This window comes from Pleurodeles waltl, chromosome 4_2 (genome assembly GCF_031143425.1).
Source record: "Pleurodeles waltl isolate 20211129_DDA chromosome 4_2, aPleWal1.hap1.20221129, whole genome shotgun sequence".
Classification (NCBI taxonomy): domain Eukaryota; kingdom Metazoa; phylum Chordata; class Amphibia; order Caudata; family Salamandridae; genus Pleurodeles; species Pleurodeles waltl.
The window spans coordinates 532,193,246-532,207,531 of NC_090443.1; the positions used below are offsets into that span (position 1 = coordinate 532,193,246).

Here is a 14,286-nt window from a genome sequence, read left to right on the forward strand (position 1 = left end):
GATTCCATGAAGGGTACCGGTGGCGTTCTTGGAGGTATGATACGTTTTAGACCCTCCATGAAAGCTTTGATGACAGGCACTCTAAATAGAGATTTGTTTTGTATATTTTGAAAATAAGCCGAAATTGCTGTGAGATGTATTTTAATGGATGAAAAAGCTAAATTAGCTTTTTGTAGATGTAGTAAATAACCTACAATGTCTTGTATGGTTGCGTCTAGGGGTGTTATATGTTTGGCTTGGCAGTAGAAAACAGATCTTCTCCATTTGTTTGCATATCACTGCCTGGTGGTAGGTTTTCTTGATTGTTTAATCACTTCTATACATTCTGGTGGAAGATGTAGATATCCAAACTAAGATTTCAGGAGCCAGATTGAGCATTGCTGTATTGGGGTGTCTGATCTGTTGCTTGTTTTGTGTCAACAGGTCCGGCCTGTTTGGAAATTTGATGTGTTGTACTATTGACAGGTCTAGCAATGTGGTGTATTATGGTTGACATGCCCACGTTGGTGCTAGAAGTATGAGTTTGAGTTTGTTTTGACGCAGTTTGTTGACCAGAAATGGAATAAGCAGGAGAGGGAGAGGGGGGGGAAAAGCGGAAGCAAATATCCCTGACCAGTTGATCCATAGAGCACTGCCCTTGGATCGAGGGTGTGGGTACCTGGACGCAAAGGTTTGGCATTTTGAGTTGTGGTTGGTGGCGAACAGATCTATGTCTGGTGTTCCCCACTGGTGAAAGTATTCGTGAAGCACTTGGGGGTGAATTTCCCACTCATGCGTTTGTTGATGATCTTGGCTGAGGCCGTCTGCTAATTGATTGTGAATCCCTGGAATGTATTGAGCTACCAGGTGTATGTTGTGAATTGCCCAATGCCAACATTTTTTAGCTAGAAGGCAAAGTTGTGATGAGTGAGTTCCTCCTTGTTTAAGTAGTACATTGTTGTCATATTGTCTGTTCTGTCAAGAATGTGTTTGTGAACAAGAAGAGGTTGAAAAGCTCTTAGTGCTAGGGATACTGCTAGCAGTTCTAAGTGATTTATGTGAAGTTGTTTTTACTTGTTGTCCCAATGTCCCTGAATGTTGTGATTGTAGAGATGTGCTCCCCATCCAATCATTGATGCATCTGTTGTAAGAATGGGTGAGGCACAGGGTCTATCAACACTAGATCTTCAAGATTACCATGTGCCTGCGACCATTGCTTTGCAAGGCACTGTTGTAAGGGTCTCATGTTTAATCTTGCATTTGGAACAATGGCCATGCATGATACCATCATGCCCAACAGTTTCATGACAAATTTTATAGTGTACTGTTGGTTTGGCTGAATTTTTGGCAATATGCTGTGAAACGATTGCACCCTTCGTGGACTTGGGATTGCAAGTGCTTTTTGGGTGTTTAATGTGGCTCCTAAATACTGCTGAATTTGTGCTGGTTGCAGGTGCTATTTTTGGTAATTTATTGAGAACCCTAGTGTGTGTAGGGTGTTTATTACATAATGTGTATGATGCTGGCACTGTTTTTGAGTGTTGGCTTTTATTAGCCAGTCGTCGAGATATGGAAAGACATGTATATTCTGTCTCCTTATGTATGCTGCGACTACGGCAAGGTATTTTGTAAATACTCTTGGAGCTGCTGTTATCCCGAAAGGTAACACTTTGAACTGGTAATGCTTTCCTTGTATTACAAATCTGAGATATTTTCTGTGAGCTGGATGGATGGGTATGTGAAAATACGCATCTTTTAGGTCCAGTGTTTCCATAAAATCTTGCTGTTGTAGCAGTGGTACTACATCTTGTAGTGTCACCATGTGAAAGTGTTCTGATCGGATGTAGAGATTGAGAATCCTGAGATCTAATATTGGTCTCAATGTTTTGTCCTTTTTGGGAATGAGGAAATACAGGGAGTAAACCCCTGTTCCTTTCTGATGACGTGGCACAAGTTCTATGGCTTGCTTGAGTAACAGTGCCTGTACTTCTGTTTGCAAAATTGAAATGTGTTGAGATGGAATTGTGCATTTTTGGGGGAATGTCTGGAGGAGTTTGTGTGAACTCTATGCAGTAACCATGTTGGCTAATGGATAACACCCAATTGTCTGTAGTGATGGGTAACCAGTGGGTGTGGAACTTTTGCAGTCTTCCTCCCACAGGGGAATTGTGGTGAGGGAAGGTGGTGGTGAAGTCACTGTTTGGTATGACTGGGTTGCTTTGAGGGCTGGTATTTTCCTCTAGATCTGGGGAATTGTCCTCTGTAGGATCCTCAAAACCCCCCTCTCTGGTATTGTGTCTGGTAAGAGGGTTTGGCTTGTGAGGAAGATGGCTCAGATGGTTGTGGTCTAAAGCCTTCCCTATATTGAGGCTTTCGAAATGAGCCTCTGTATTGGGATAAATAAAGCACCCCCATAGCTTTGGCAGTGTGGGCGTCTTTTTTTCATTTGGTCAATGGCTGTATCGACTTGTGTGCCAAATAGTTGTTGCTGGTTAAAAGGCATGTTGAGGACAGCCTGCTGGATTTCAGGTTTAAATCCTGATGACCTAAGCCATGCGTGTCGCCTAATGGTGACAGCCATATTAATAGTTCTTGCGGCTGTATCTGCGGAGATTAACACTGACCTGATTTGGTGGTTTGTGATTGCTTGTCCCTCTTCTACTATCTGCTGGGCTCTCTTCTGTTGGTCCTTGGGGAGATGCTGAATAATGTCTTTCATCTCATCCCAGTGAGCCCTGTCATATCTGGCCATTAGGGCCTGCAAATTGGCTATATGCCATTGATTGGCTGCCTGTGACGCCACCGTTTTACCTGCAGCATCAAATTTCTTACTTTCCTTATCTGGAGGGGGGTGCATCTCCAGAGGACTGGGAGTTAGCCCTTTTCCTTGCTGTGCTGATCGCTACAGAATCTAGGGGTAGCTGCTGTGTAATAAAAATTGGGTCTGTGGGTGGTGGCTTATATTTCTTTTCTACCCTTGGAGTTATGGCTCTTCCCTGAACTGGTTCCTGGAAGATTTGCTGAGCATGTTTTAACATGCCAGGAAGCATGGGTAGACTTTGGTATGTGGCGTGAGTTGCTGACAATGTGTTAAATAAGAAGTCATCCTCAAGAGGTTCTGTGTGCAGGGCCACGTTGTGAAATGCAGCTGACCTGGCTAGAACCTGTGTATATGAGGTGCTATCCTCAGTGGGTGATGGCTTTGATGGATAGCACTCCGGACTATTATTTGAAACTGGATCATCAGAGATCCCATGGATCCGTCATCTTGTTGTGATTGCATAGTGTGTGATTGACTGTGCAGTGGGTGTAGCAGGCGGGGAGACAGTTAGATGAGGAGGAGACTGGTGAGGTGAAAACTGAGAAGGCAGAGAATTTTCTCTTGGTTTTGGCACTTTAGCCGGTGGCTGATCAGTGTCCAAATGGCAATGGAAGGCCAGTTTCCTCTTTGTTCTTAGAGGAGGTGCTGTGAGGATTTTGCCTGTGTCTTTATGGATGTGTATTCTGGCCTGTTTCTCATCGAAATCCTCCATTTGTGTCAATTCCTCAGGAAATGTATGGCTTTCTTTTAATTGCTTTGAAAGTTCATGCTCCTCAGTGTATGTATGCTTTTTCGGCTCCGAAGCAGTTTTTTTGGTACCGAAGGGCCTGAAGTACTTGTTGATCTCGGCTCCGAGAGTGACTTTCGGGGTTTCGACTCGATGGGTCGGTGCCTTATAAGATCAGAGCCGGTGCCTTGGCTCGAGTCTGAAGGCTTTGTTATTGGCGTGGCCTTTTTCGGTGCCGAAGATGTTGCTTGGTCACCGGTAGCTTTAAGGGTGGAGCCAGGGCCTTCTGGCAGTGGCGTCCCCGAGGCCTTGTATTTGGGCTTGGATTGGGTCGGGGCAAGCGTACTCACGTGCTGGCCAGCTGTTATTGGTCAGTCGATGTCCGATTCTTGTTCGGAATCGGACCCCCGAACGGAGACGGCGGTGTGGATCATCTCCTCCTCTTCTGCGTCAAGGCATTCGGTGCTTCTGGACGCCATCTCTAACCTTCACGCTCTTCGGTCTCTTAGAGTCTTTATCGAGCGGAAGGATCAACAGGCCTCGCAGGTATCCTCTCGATGATCCGGAGATAAACATAGGTTACAAACCAGATGTTGGTCTGTGTAGGGATACTTGGTCCATGAGGCTTCGACAATAGTTTTGGTAAGGCCGACCAGGCCCAAATTGGGCGCGGGTGCCCCGAAGGGCAAGTAGAGATCTGTATCCGCCGGTACCGAGGTGTCGATGATGGATGATACTCGATCGAAAGCAATACCGACGAATTTCGCAAATTTGTAACATTTTTCCGACTCGAACAACCGGAGTGAAAAGAAACACGTCCGAACCCGATGGCGGAAAGAAAACAATCTAAGATGGAGTCAATGCCCATGTGCAATGGAGCCGAAAAGGAGGAGTCACTTGGTCCTGTGACTCAAAAAGACTTCTTCGAAGAAAAACAACTTGTAACACTCCGAACCCAACACTAGAAGGCAGGACCTGTTCATAGCACGTGTATCTGCAGCTACACATGCCATCGATACACCCATATGTACAAGTGAATGTTGAACTTAAAAGGCTACAGGCTCCCGGGGAGGTGGGAGGGTGCAAGTGAATCTGCAGTGAAACATGCCACGAACAGATGTACACTGGGTAAGTGACATTTTCCGTTCAATGGCATGTGTAGCTGCAGATACACATGCTATGCATAGATTACAAAGCAGTTGTGCCGCCCATAAGCGGTGGTCAGCCTGTAGGAGTTGAAGTTGTTTCACATAGTGTTCTTAATACAGCCTATCCTACTGTGGCCTGTTGTGTTGCTAACACATCTACACAGTAATGCTTGGCAAATGTATGCAGTGTTGACCAAGTGGCTGCTTTACAGATTTCTGCCATTGGTATGTTCCCTAATAAAGCCATTGTAGCCCCTTTTTCCAGTTGGAATGTGCTTTAGGTGTTACTAATATGCCTTTTAGCTTTTAGGTAACATGTTTGGATGCATTTTACTATCCATCTAGCTAGTCCTTACTTTGAGATAGGGTTACCAGTATGTGGTTTCTGGAATGCCACAAATAACTGTTTGGTTTTCCTAAATGATTTATTTCTATCAATGTAATACATTATAGCTCTTTTAATGTCCAATGTATGCAGGTCTCTTCCTGCTACAGAGTCTGGCTGTGGGAAGAAGACTGGCAGTTCCACTGTTTGATATGAAACGGTGATATCACCTTTGGGAGAAAGTTTGGGTTTGTTCAAAGTACAACTTTATGTTTGTGTACTTGTACGAACGGTTCTTGAATAGTGAAAGCTTGGATTTCACTAACTCTTCTTAATGAAGTAATTGCAACTAGGAAGGCAACTTTCCAAGTTAGGTATTGAATCTGACATGAATGCATAGGTTAAAATGGTGGACCCGCGAGTCGTGTGAGTACTACGTTTAGAATCCATGAAGGCATGGGAGGTGTTCTTGGTGGAATGATGTGTTTTAATCCTTCCATGAAGGCTTTGATAACAGGGACTCTAAATAGAGATGTGTGTTGTATATTTTGCAAATACGCAGAAATTGCAGTGAGAGTAATTTAATGGACAAAAAGGCTAAATTAGCTTTTTGCAAATGAAGCAAATAACTTACATCATGCATTGACGCTAAAAGAGGGGCACTTTGTTTAGATTGACAGTAAAATACAAACCTTTTCCATTTGTTTGCATAATACTGCCTCGTAGTGGGCTTTCTTGCTTGTTTAATTACTTCCATACATTCAGTTGGAAGTTGTAGATATCCAAACTAGGACTTCAGAAGCCAAATCGCTAGATTGAGTATTTTGGGATCTAGATGCCTGATCAGTTGTTTGTTTTGCGTTAACAGATCTGGTCTGTTGGGGAGTTTGATATGTGGTACCACTGAGATACCGAACAGTGTTGTGTACCAGGTTTGACGTTCCCACGTTGGTGCTATAAGTATGAGTTTGAGTTTGTTTTGATGCAGTTTGTTGACTAGAAATGGAATGAGTGGGAGGGGGGAAAAGAGTAAGCAAATATCCTTGACCAATTCGTCCATAGAGCATTGCCCTTGGATAGAGGACGTGGGTAACTGGATGCAAAGTTTTGGCATTTTGCGTTTTCGCTGGTGGCGAATAGGTCTACGTCTGGTGTTCCCCAGTGGTGAAAGTATGTCTGAAGCACACTTGAGAAACATGTCCTAACCCGATGGCAGAAACAAAACAATCTAACATGGAGTCGATGACCATGCGCAATGGAGCTGAAGAGGAGGAGTCACTCGATCCCGTGACTCGAAAACACTTCTTTGAAGAAAAACAACTTGTAACACTCCAAGCCCAACACTAGATGGCAGAATATGCATAGCATGTGTATCTGCAGCTACACATATCAAACATATGAGCACTTTCTCACTGCTAACCAGTACTAAAGTGCATGTGCTCTCCCTTACAAAATTGGTATGATTGGATTATACCTAATTGGCATATTTAATTTACCTATAAGTCCCTTGTAAAGTGGTATCCCTATACCCAGGGCCTGGAAATGAAATGCTACTAGTGGGCCTGCAGCGCTTCTTGCGCTACCCACTGAAGTAGCATGTCAAACCTATCTAAGGCCTGCTAGTGCAGAGCCTGTGTGCACAGTTTCCTGTCACAGGGACCTGGCATCTAAATTTACTTGCCAGGCCCAGAACTCCCCTTTTACTACATGTCACCCCTAAGGTATGCCCTAGCTAGCCCTTTGGGCAGGGTGCCATGTATGTAGAAGGCAGGACATGTGCCATGTTGCGTGGCCTGTCCTGGTAGTGACAAACAGCCTAACTTGGTGTCTCACTGCTGTGAGTGCTGCCTCCTTATAGGATTGGATTGGAAATGCCCTGCCTTATGTGTAAGGGGTATTGTCTGATTTATGAGGGGTAGTGTAGGCATGTTTGGTATGGTTGTGATAGTAATAAAAAAGACACCTACACTAGTAAGCAGCATTTCTCACCACTATCACAGAAATGCCACTTCTAGAAAGTGCGCATTTATCTGTGCTTATGACTTTGGTGTTTTGCAGCTTGCCCCCAATCCACGTCTGGGCAGACTGACAGTTGGGGCTTTGTGCATACTTCTCAGACAGCCTGAACACAGGGAGGGTGGAGGTGTCACAGAGGTGCATCTACATATTGAAAAGCCTTCCTGGGCTGAGAGAAGGGAGAGGTGGGCCTTGGCCTCTCACAATAGGGTTGTTTACCCCCCACTGATGTTTGGAGCCTGTGCTTGAGGAGAGAAAGGGCACTCCCAGAACCAGTTGCAACTGGTTGGAACCCCCTCTCCTGGCCATTGTAAAACACACTATAAACCTAGTATAAGTACAGGGGAATTTTCCCCACAATTTAGACATCATTTTGGACACTCTGGGAACTCCAGGAACCTTACCTGGAGCTGGACAGGACTCGCCAGGACCACCTTGGACTGATGCTGCTGTGCTGACCTGTGACCTGCCTGGTCACAAGGAGGAACTGCCACTGCTGGTAACCACTTGTTGTGCTGACCTGCTGCTGGGTTCTCCGTCTTGACTTGGTTGTCTCCAGAGGCAGGGTTCTGTGGCCCCTGACCTCTATTAAACACTTTCTTTAGCACACTGAGTGCTGTGTGGCTGCACTCGCGCTGCTTTGAGTGCTCTGTTGTGCTTACAGAGCTTTTGTGCCTACAAATCACCACCGCAGCCCAGGCTGAAGATGTGGCTAAAGCGCTTCGAAAAGCGCTCGTTGATGCCCCAAATCACCGCCGCGACCTGGGCGTCGCACTTGCATTCAGCGCGAGGATCGCGCTGTTTCTAGTGCCCCCGGGGCACCCAAGAACAAGCCAAAGATTCTAGCCAAATCGCTAGAATGAGTATGTTGGGATTTGGATGCCAGATCTACTGTTTGTTTTGTGTTAACAGACCTGGTCTGTTTGGGAGTTTGATATGTGGTACTACAGACAGGTCTAATAGAGTTGTGTACCAGGGTTGACGTGCCCACGTTGGCACTATGAGTATTAGTTTGAGCGTGTTTTGACGCAGTTTGTTGACTAGAAATGGAATGAGCGGGAGAGGGGGGAAAAGTGCAAGCAAATATCCCTGACCAGTTCATCCATAGAGCATTGTCCTTGGATACAGGATGTGGGTACCTGGATGCGAAGTTTTGGCATTTTGCGTTTTCGCTGGTGGCGAACAGATCTATGTCTGGTGTTCCCCATTGTTGAAAGTATAGTTGAAACACTTGAGGGTGAATCTCCCACTTGTGTGTTTGTTGATGATCTGTGCTGAGAACATCTGCCAATTGGTTGTGTATCCCTGGAATGTATTGTGCTACCAGGTGAATTTTGTTGTGGATTGCCCAATGCCAAACAGAGTTGAGATGAATGGGTCCCTCCTCGTTTGTTTAGGTAATACATTGTCATGTTGTCTGTTTTGATAAGGATATTCTTGTGAGTGAGGAGAGGCTGGAAAGCTTGGAGTGCTAGGAATACAGCTAGCAACTATCAGTGATTTATGTGTAACTGTTTGTGCCTGGCATCCCAATGACCTCGGATGTTGTGATTGTTGAGGTGAGCCCCCCCCAGCCAATCATTGATGCATCTGCTGTAAGTATGGTCTGAGGCATGGGGCCTTTAAATGGCCACCCTTTGTTTAGGTTTGTGGAATTCCAACACTGAAGGGACATGTATGTTTGGCGGTCTAGCAACACTAGATCTTGAAGTTGACCCTGTGCATGTGACCATTGCTGTGCAAGGCACTGTTGCAAAGGCTGCACGTTTAGTCTTGCATGTGGGACAATGGCAATACAGGATGCAATCATGCCCAATAGTTTCATGACAAATTTGACAGTGTACTGTTGGGCTGGCAGTATTTGTGGCAATATATTGCGAAATGCTTGTATTCTTTGTGGACTTGGGCTTGCGAGCGCTGTTTGAGTATTTAGTGTTGCTCCTAAATACTGTTGAATTTGCGCAGGTTCTAGGTGTGATTTTTGGTAGTTTATGGAGAACCCCAGGGTGTGTAGGGTTTGTATTACATATTGCATATTGTTTTGACACTGTGTATGACTGTTAGATTTTATTAGCCAATGGTCCAGATATGGAAAGACCTGAATGGGTTGCCTTCTTAGGTAGGCTGCAACTACCGCCAGGCATTTTGTGAATACTCTGGGAGCTGTTATTCCAAACACTTTGAACTGATAATGCTTTCCTTGAATGACAAACATGAGATATTTTCTGTGCGCTGGGTTGAGCCATGGCCTTCCGGCAGTGGCGTTACCAAGGCCTTATGTTTGGGCTTGGCTGGGACAGGGGCAGGCGTACTCACATGCTGTCCTGCCGTGACCGGTCTGTCCTCCTCAGACTCCTGCTCGGAGTCAGATCCTCGAATGGAGTCGGCCGTCTGCATGATCACCTCCTCTTAGACATCGAGACGTTCGGTGCTCTTGGATACCATCTCGAGTCTCCGTGTTCTTGTGTCTGAGCGTTTTCTTTGAGCGGAAGGATCTGCAGGCCTCGCAATTTTCTTTCCGAAGGTCTGGGGAAAGGCAGAGATTACAGACGAAATGTTGGTCTGTGTAGGGAAATTTTGCGTGGCACCGAGGACAAAAGCGAAATGGGGTCCGGTCCATGAGGCTTCCATGCGGTCGGCTGACCAGGCCCGAGTTGGGTGCGGGTGCCCCAAAGGGCGAATAAAGATGTTTGACCCAACGGTACTGAAGTGTTGATCGAAGATGGAACGCGATCGAAACAATACCAACGAGAATTAGAGTTTAGAAACTTTTTTGAACTATTGGAGCGAAAGGAAACATGTCCGAACCCGACGGCGGAAAGAAAACAATCTAACATGGAGCTGAAGAGGAGGAGTCACTCGATCCTGTGACTCGAAAACACTTCTAAGAAAAACAATTTGTAACACTCCAAGCCTAACACTAGATAGCAGACGGTATGCATAGCATGTGTTTTTGCAGCGTGTACAAATTATTTTTACAATGGTAAATTGATTTATTGCTACTCTGATATTGAAAATTAATTGCACTGTACAGATCTGAACTGGCATTCGCGGAATGGCAGAATGTTGTATTGTCGTGACCCTTGTGCTCAGGCCATTGGCGTTTTTATGAAGTATGTTTTATGCTTCCATGCAATGTATACGTTGGTTTTCACGCTATTAAATTTGATGAAGATATGTGAACGAAGGAGTACATTATTTTTCATGTATAGAGTCTAGTAAATAGGGTTCATTCAATAGTGCTCCCAGTACCCTTAGAAACACACGGGTTCATTTGTTTCACACTGATTGCCAAGTAAAGGACCTTCAGCAAAACACAGTTAATTAGGTTCAGAATGTCTTCAAAACCCAAGACCCCGAATTGCATGTGCGGTCTCTTTGGCACTGGTAAGCAGAGTCTGGTTGGTTCTTACATTCTTGTAGGGATATGTTTTCTAGTTATTGAGAAAAGCCGATTTGTTCTCACTCTCTTGTAGAAAATAATTTCAATTAGGACTTAGAACAACAGATTTTCTTACTGAAAAAGTGTTTAATTCAATACGTTACACAGTTAAAATAAATACAGATTATATTGGTTTCAATTGGTACATATTTTGCCAGTAATTTTTCCAATCAGATGAAACCACCATTACTGTCACATCTGAGGAGCCAAAGATATAAACAGACTCTAGCTTGGCCCTCTTTTAGGTCATTTTCACTGTTTCCAACAACTTGCCCCAGTGCCAGAAGCGTCACTCACAGAGAAAGAGGAACCCGTTCTAACCAAGAATTAATAAACTATTAATCAAATTCTCTGTTTAACCCCAAAATATGAGCTTTTGAGATGCACACAGATCACTGTAGACCCGTTTTTTTAAAACCCCTGAATCTTTATGAATTCACAGAGATCAGTACTGTTGTACAGTCGAACACATTTCAGTAAATGGCATGACAAAGAATGGCAGATCAGAATGGCGGAAACGTTATGAACTGATTTAATCGGGCATTTCTTGCAATATTTTGAGAACATTTCATTACTATTGTCACTGTTTCCCTGGGAGAAGGTACAATACACCTCAGATATCCCTTCTGGAAAAATGAATTTACTCTGCTTTTTGTTATTTATTTGTTTTGATCAGTTGCCAGGAATGTGTCAGCCATCCAGCCCCATGGTGAGAAGACCGCTGCAGTCCTAAAGGTCTTCCCCATCGGGTATATTACAACTTTCCCAGTGGGCTGAGCGGCGGGAGTCAAGGTTCCCAAAGGTGCTGCAGCATTGTTCCCGGCTCATAATTGAGCCTGTGGCAATGCTGCTGCACACAGGGTACGTATTTCAAAGGTGCTGGGCATGGGCAGTGCAGGGACCCCTGTGCTTGTCCTCCACCAACGTTTTTAAGGCGCGAAAAGGCTGGCGGAGAACAAGGTTATAATCTTCGCCACTCTGGCTGATTACAACCAAGACCGCCATCAACCCCTCGGGATCTTGGATCCTGGCAGAGAAGCCGGTCGATTGGTGGGTCCTAGGACTGCAAGCCTCGGAATCTGGCCCAAAGTCTGATTTGTTTACTTTTGGGGGGGGGGGGGGGGAATTAATTTTGAGCAGCATGCCAAAAGTCACTCGCTGTAGTTATATTTGATCTGTTGTGCCAATTGAAAGTAAAAACAAAACTAACAAAAAAAAGACATAGGAATCCCAAACTCAGTAACATTTTTACAGTTACAAAACGTTTCTATGCGTAGTCAGGACTAATGTTCTCTGCTTCCTACTTCTTCCCCAAAACCAATTATTTAATTGTTGTCTTGATTACTGGAGTAGATTCTTACCTACACTGGATGGTTTCAGGAATGAAGGACTTACAGTACAGATGGCATCAGCTTGGATTGTTGCGGCATGACGAGCCTGAAAAGAAAAATTTGGCATTTCACTTGGGGCCCCCTTCGATGCACAGCCAGGACAGAACAAGCAAAAGGAAAGCAAACAGGTTTCTCCTTAGAGACCTGATGGCTCTGCCAGTGTCGTCTTCATGCTATACAGCATCACAGCAAATGTTGTACAGCATAAATAAAACACAAAAAAATTAATGTTAAACACGCATGTCAGCACCTACAAAATGACCAAGCCCAGCTGCCGCATCATTGCATTTTTCTTTTTTTCTTAAGTTTAATGGGGTTGGGGGTAACAGGAGGGGTGGGAGGTATTACTGAAGCACACAGACAGAAACGTGGAGTGGGGTGGGGAAAATGACATGAATGAGTGGGAGCAGAAAGCAACATGAAGGACAGCAGCAGGGGCGCAGAAGCATGCCGATGATTTATGGATGAGAACAACGTTGGAGCGGGGCTCAGAGAAGCACATGAGCGAGAGGGCAACTTGAGTGCTGGAGGGAGATCGAAGCACATGGGTGACAAAGTGACATGGAGCCCTGTATGGGGGTGGGGCAGAGAAGAACATAAGCGCTTGCCCAGTCTGCACCTCCATACCAGGCACTCTGGACCCAACCAGGAGCATACTTTACAAACTTAAAAAAGCTTATTATTTCCTTTCATCAGAGAGCAATCTGAGTGCTGCCTGTTTTGGACACAAGCTCATATGCTGCTTCTTTCACTTTTGTATATCTAACAAAAACATGTATGCATCTATGAACCACCAAAGATATTTCTTTAATATATGACATGTCTGGGTCCTTTTATTGCACAAAATTTAGTGGTATAAAACTAATTTCACATGAAACTCTAATATGGAAAATATTCTATGGATCTCAGTGAAACATGGGTTTTAGTATCATGATGACAGCCCCCTAATCTCAAACCTGTCAGGGTCACTGGGATTATTCGGCAATAGAAGACTTTGGGCCTGATTTAGGTCTTGGTGAAGGGAATACCTTGTCACAAACATGACTGATAGCCCGTCTGCTGCAATATGACCCCCTTAGGATAAAATGGGATTATAATACAGCAGGCGGGATATCAGAAACATTTGTTACGGAGTATTCCCCTCTAGATAGTTCTCCCTAATAATTTTAGACCTAATTTAAATCTTGACAAAGTATGCAGCATTCTCTGGCAGTACTATTTGATCTGTCTGAGTTAGAAGAAACATTTTTGGTTGAAATCTACAAATTACGGTGCAAATTCTCTGACAAGTGTGGAACAGCCATAATTATGCTGTAAACACTGCCACCAGAGAATCACACAACTACACTGGTCCTGACCATTATTTTAATCAAACAATGTGTTGAGGAAGGGTAAACAAAACCTAAACATTTAAGCTCCAATCCATGACCAAGGCCAGTTGCACCAAGAAAAGTCTCAACAATCTCACCCTTCTACAGACAAAATGTTTTACCAGTGCAAAGCATGTAGTTAAATATATCAGTTTTTTAAAAAGAAAACTTAAGTATTGTTCTCTTCTTTTTACTGCAGAGAACCAAACAGTCAAGCATTTCGCTTAATAGATTAAACATTTCTGTTTGACAAAAAAAAAAAAAAAAAACACAAAAAAAAAAAAAACATTCAACATGTAACAAAAATTACATAATAGGTAACGTGTAATAAGATGCTATACTGTGATCTCAGGGTTCCTGTGATGTTTACAAACCACTATGCATTCATCCTCGTGGTTGATATCATCAGAACCCCTCAAAGAGAATTTGACACGGCTACCGGGTATAATTAAAAATTTAAAATTATATATGTGTGAGTTACAGTCAGCAATAGAGACTCTGTTGTAATGATTAGGTTACAACTTCCATTGAAAAGATGATTTTGTTTTGCTTATAACCTTGTCACTATTTGGAAAACCTGCATAAGACTTAAAAATAAAATGTAAATCCAGTTAAGGACCAGCATGGTAGGTTTCGTGTAGATCCACCCAGGTTGTCTAACAAAAGAGGGAGGGGTCACAAAATGAGTTTCCAATTTTAACTCTCAGGAAACTTTGCTCTTGACTACAGCAAAAAAAATGCTGAATGGCATTACATCAAATGCAGCTTGAAACTAAAATTTTACTTATAGTGCCTCTGTTTAGTTTCATGTTAATCCATTTTAAAGTTTGAGAAACTAGCATTACAAAAATGTGTTTGCGTGGAGTTCGAAGGGTTAACAAAGATCGAGCCATCTGGATCCTTACTTTGTCCATTGAACCCAATTTAAAAAACAATGTGCAGTTTGCAGATCCAAATTTCATAATAAAGAAACCTCATTGGACAAGGAATCCTTTTTCTCCTGTTGGGGTAACTGAAAGATGAGCTTGCTGATCCAAAGATTCTGATTAAGAGGGTGCAACAGAAAC

General features: G+C 43.8%; 1 protein-coding gene across 2 annotated transcripts in view; it reads right to left on the reverse strand.

Moving 5' to 3' along the window:
- NPL (N-acetylneuraminate pyruvate lyase) overlaps nt 1-14,286 on the reverse strand; it is a 216,647-nt gene that overhangs the window by 77,535 nt on the left and 124,826 nt on the right. For both annotated transcript variants that reach the window (XM_069232054.1, XM_069232055.1), the window contains exon 6: nt 11,820-11,895. In XM_069232054.1, the coding sequence (XP_069088155.1) occupies nt 11,820-11,895 (76 nt within the window). The remainder of the gene's footprint in view (nt 1-11,819; nt 11,896-14,286) is intronic.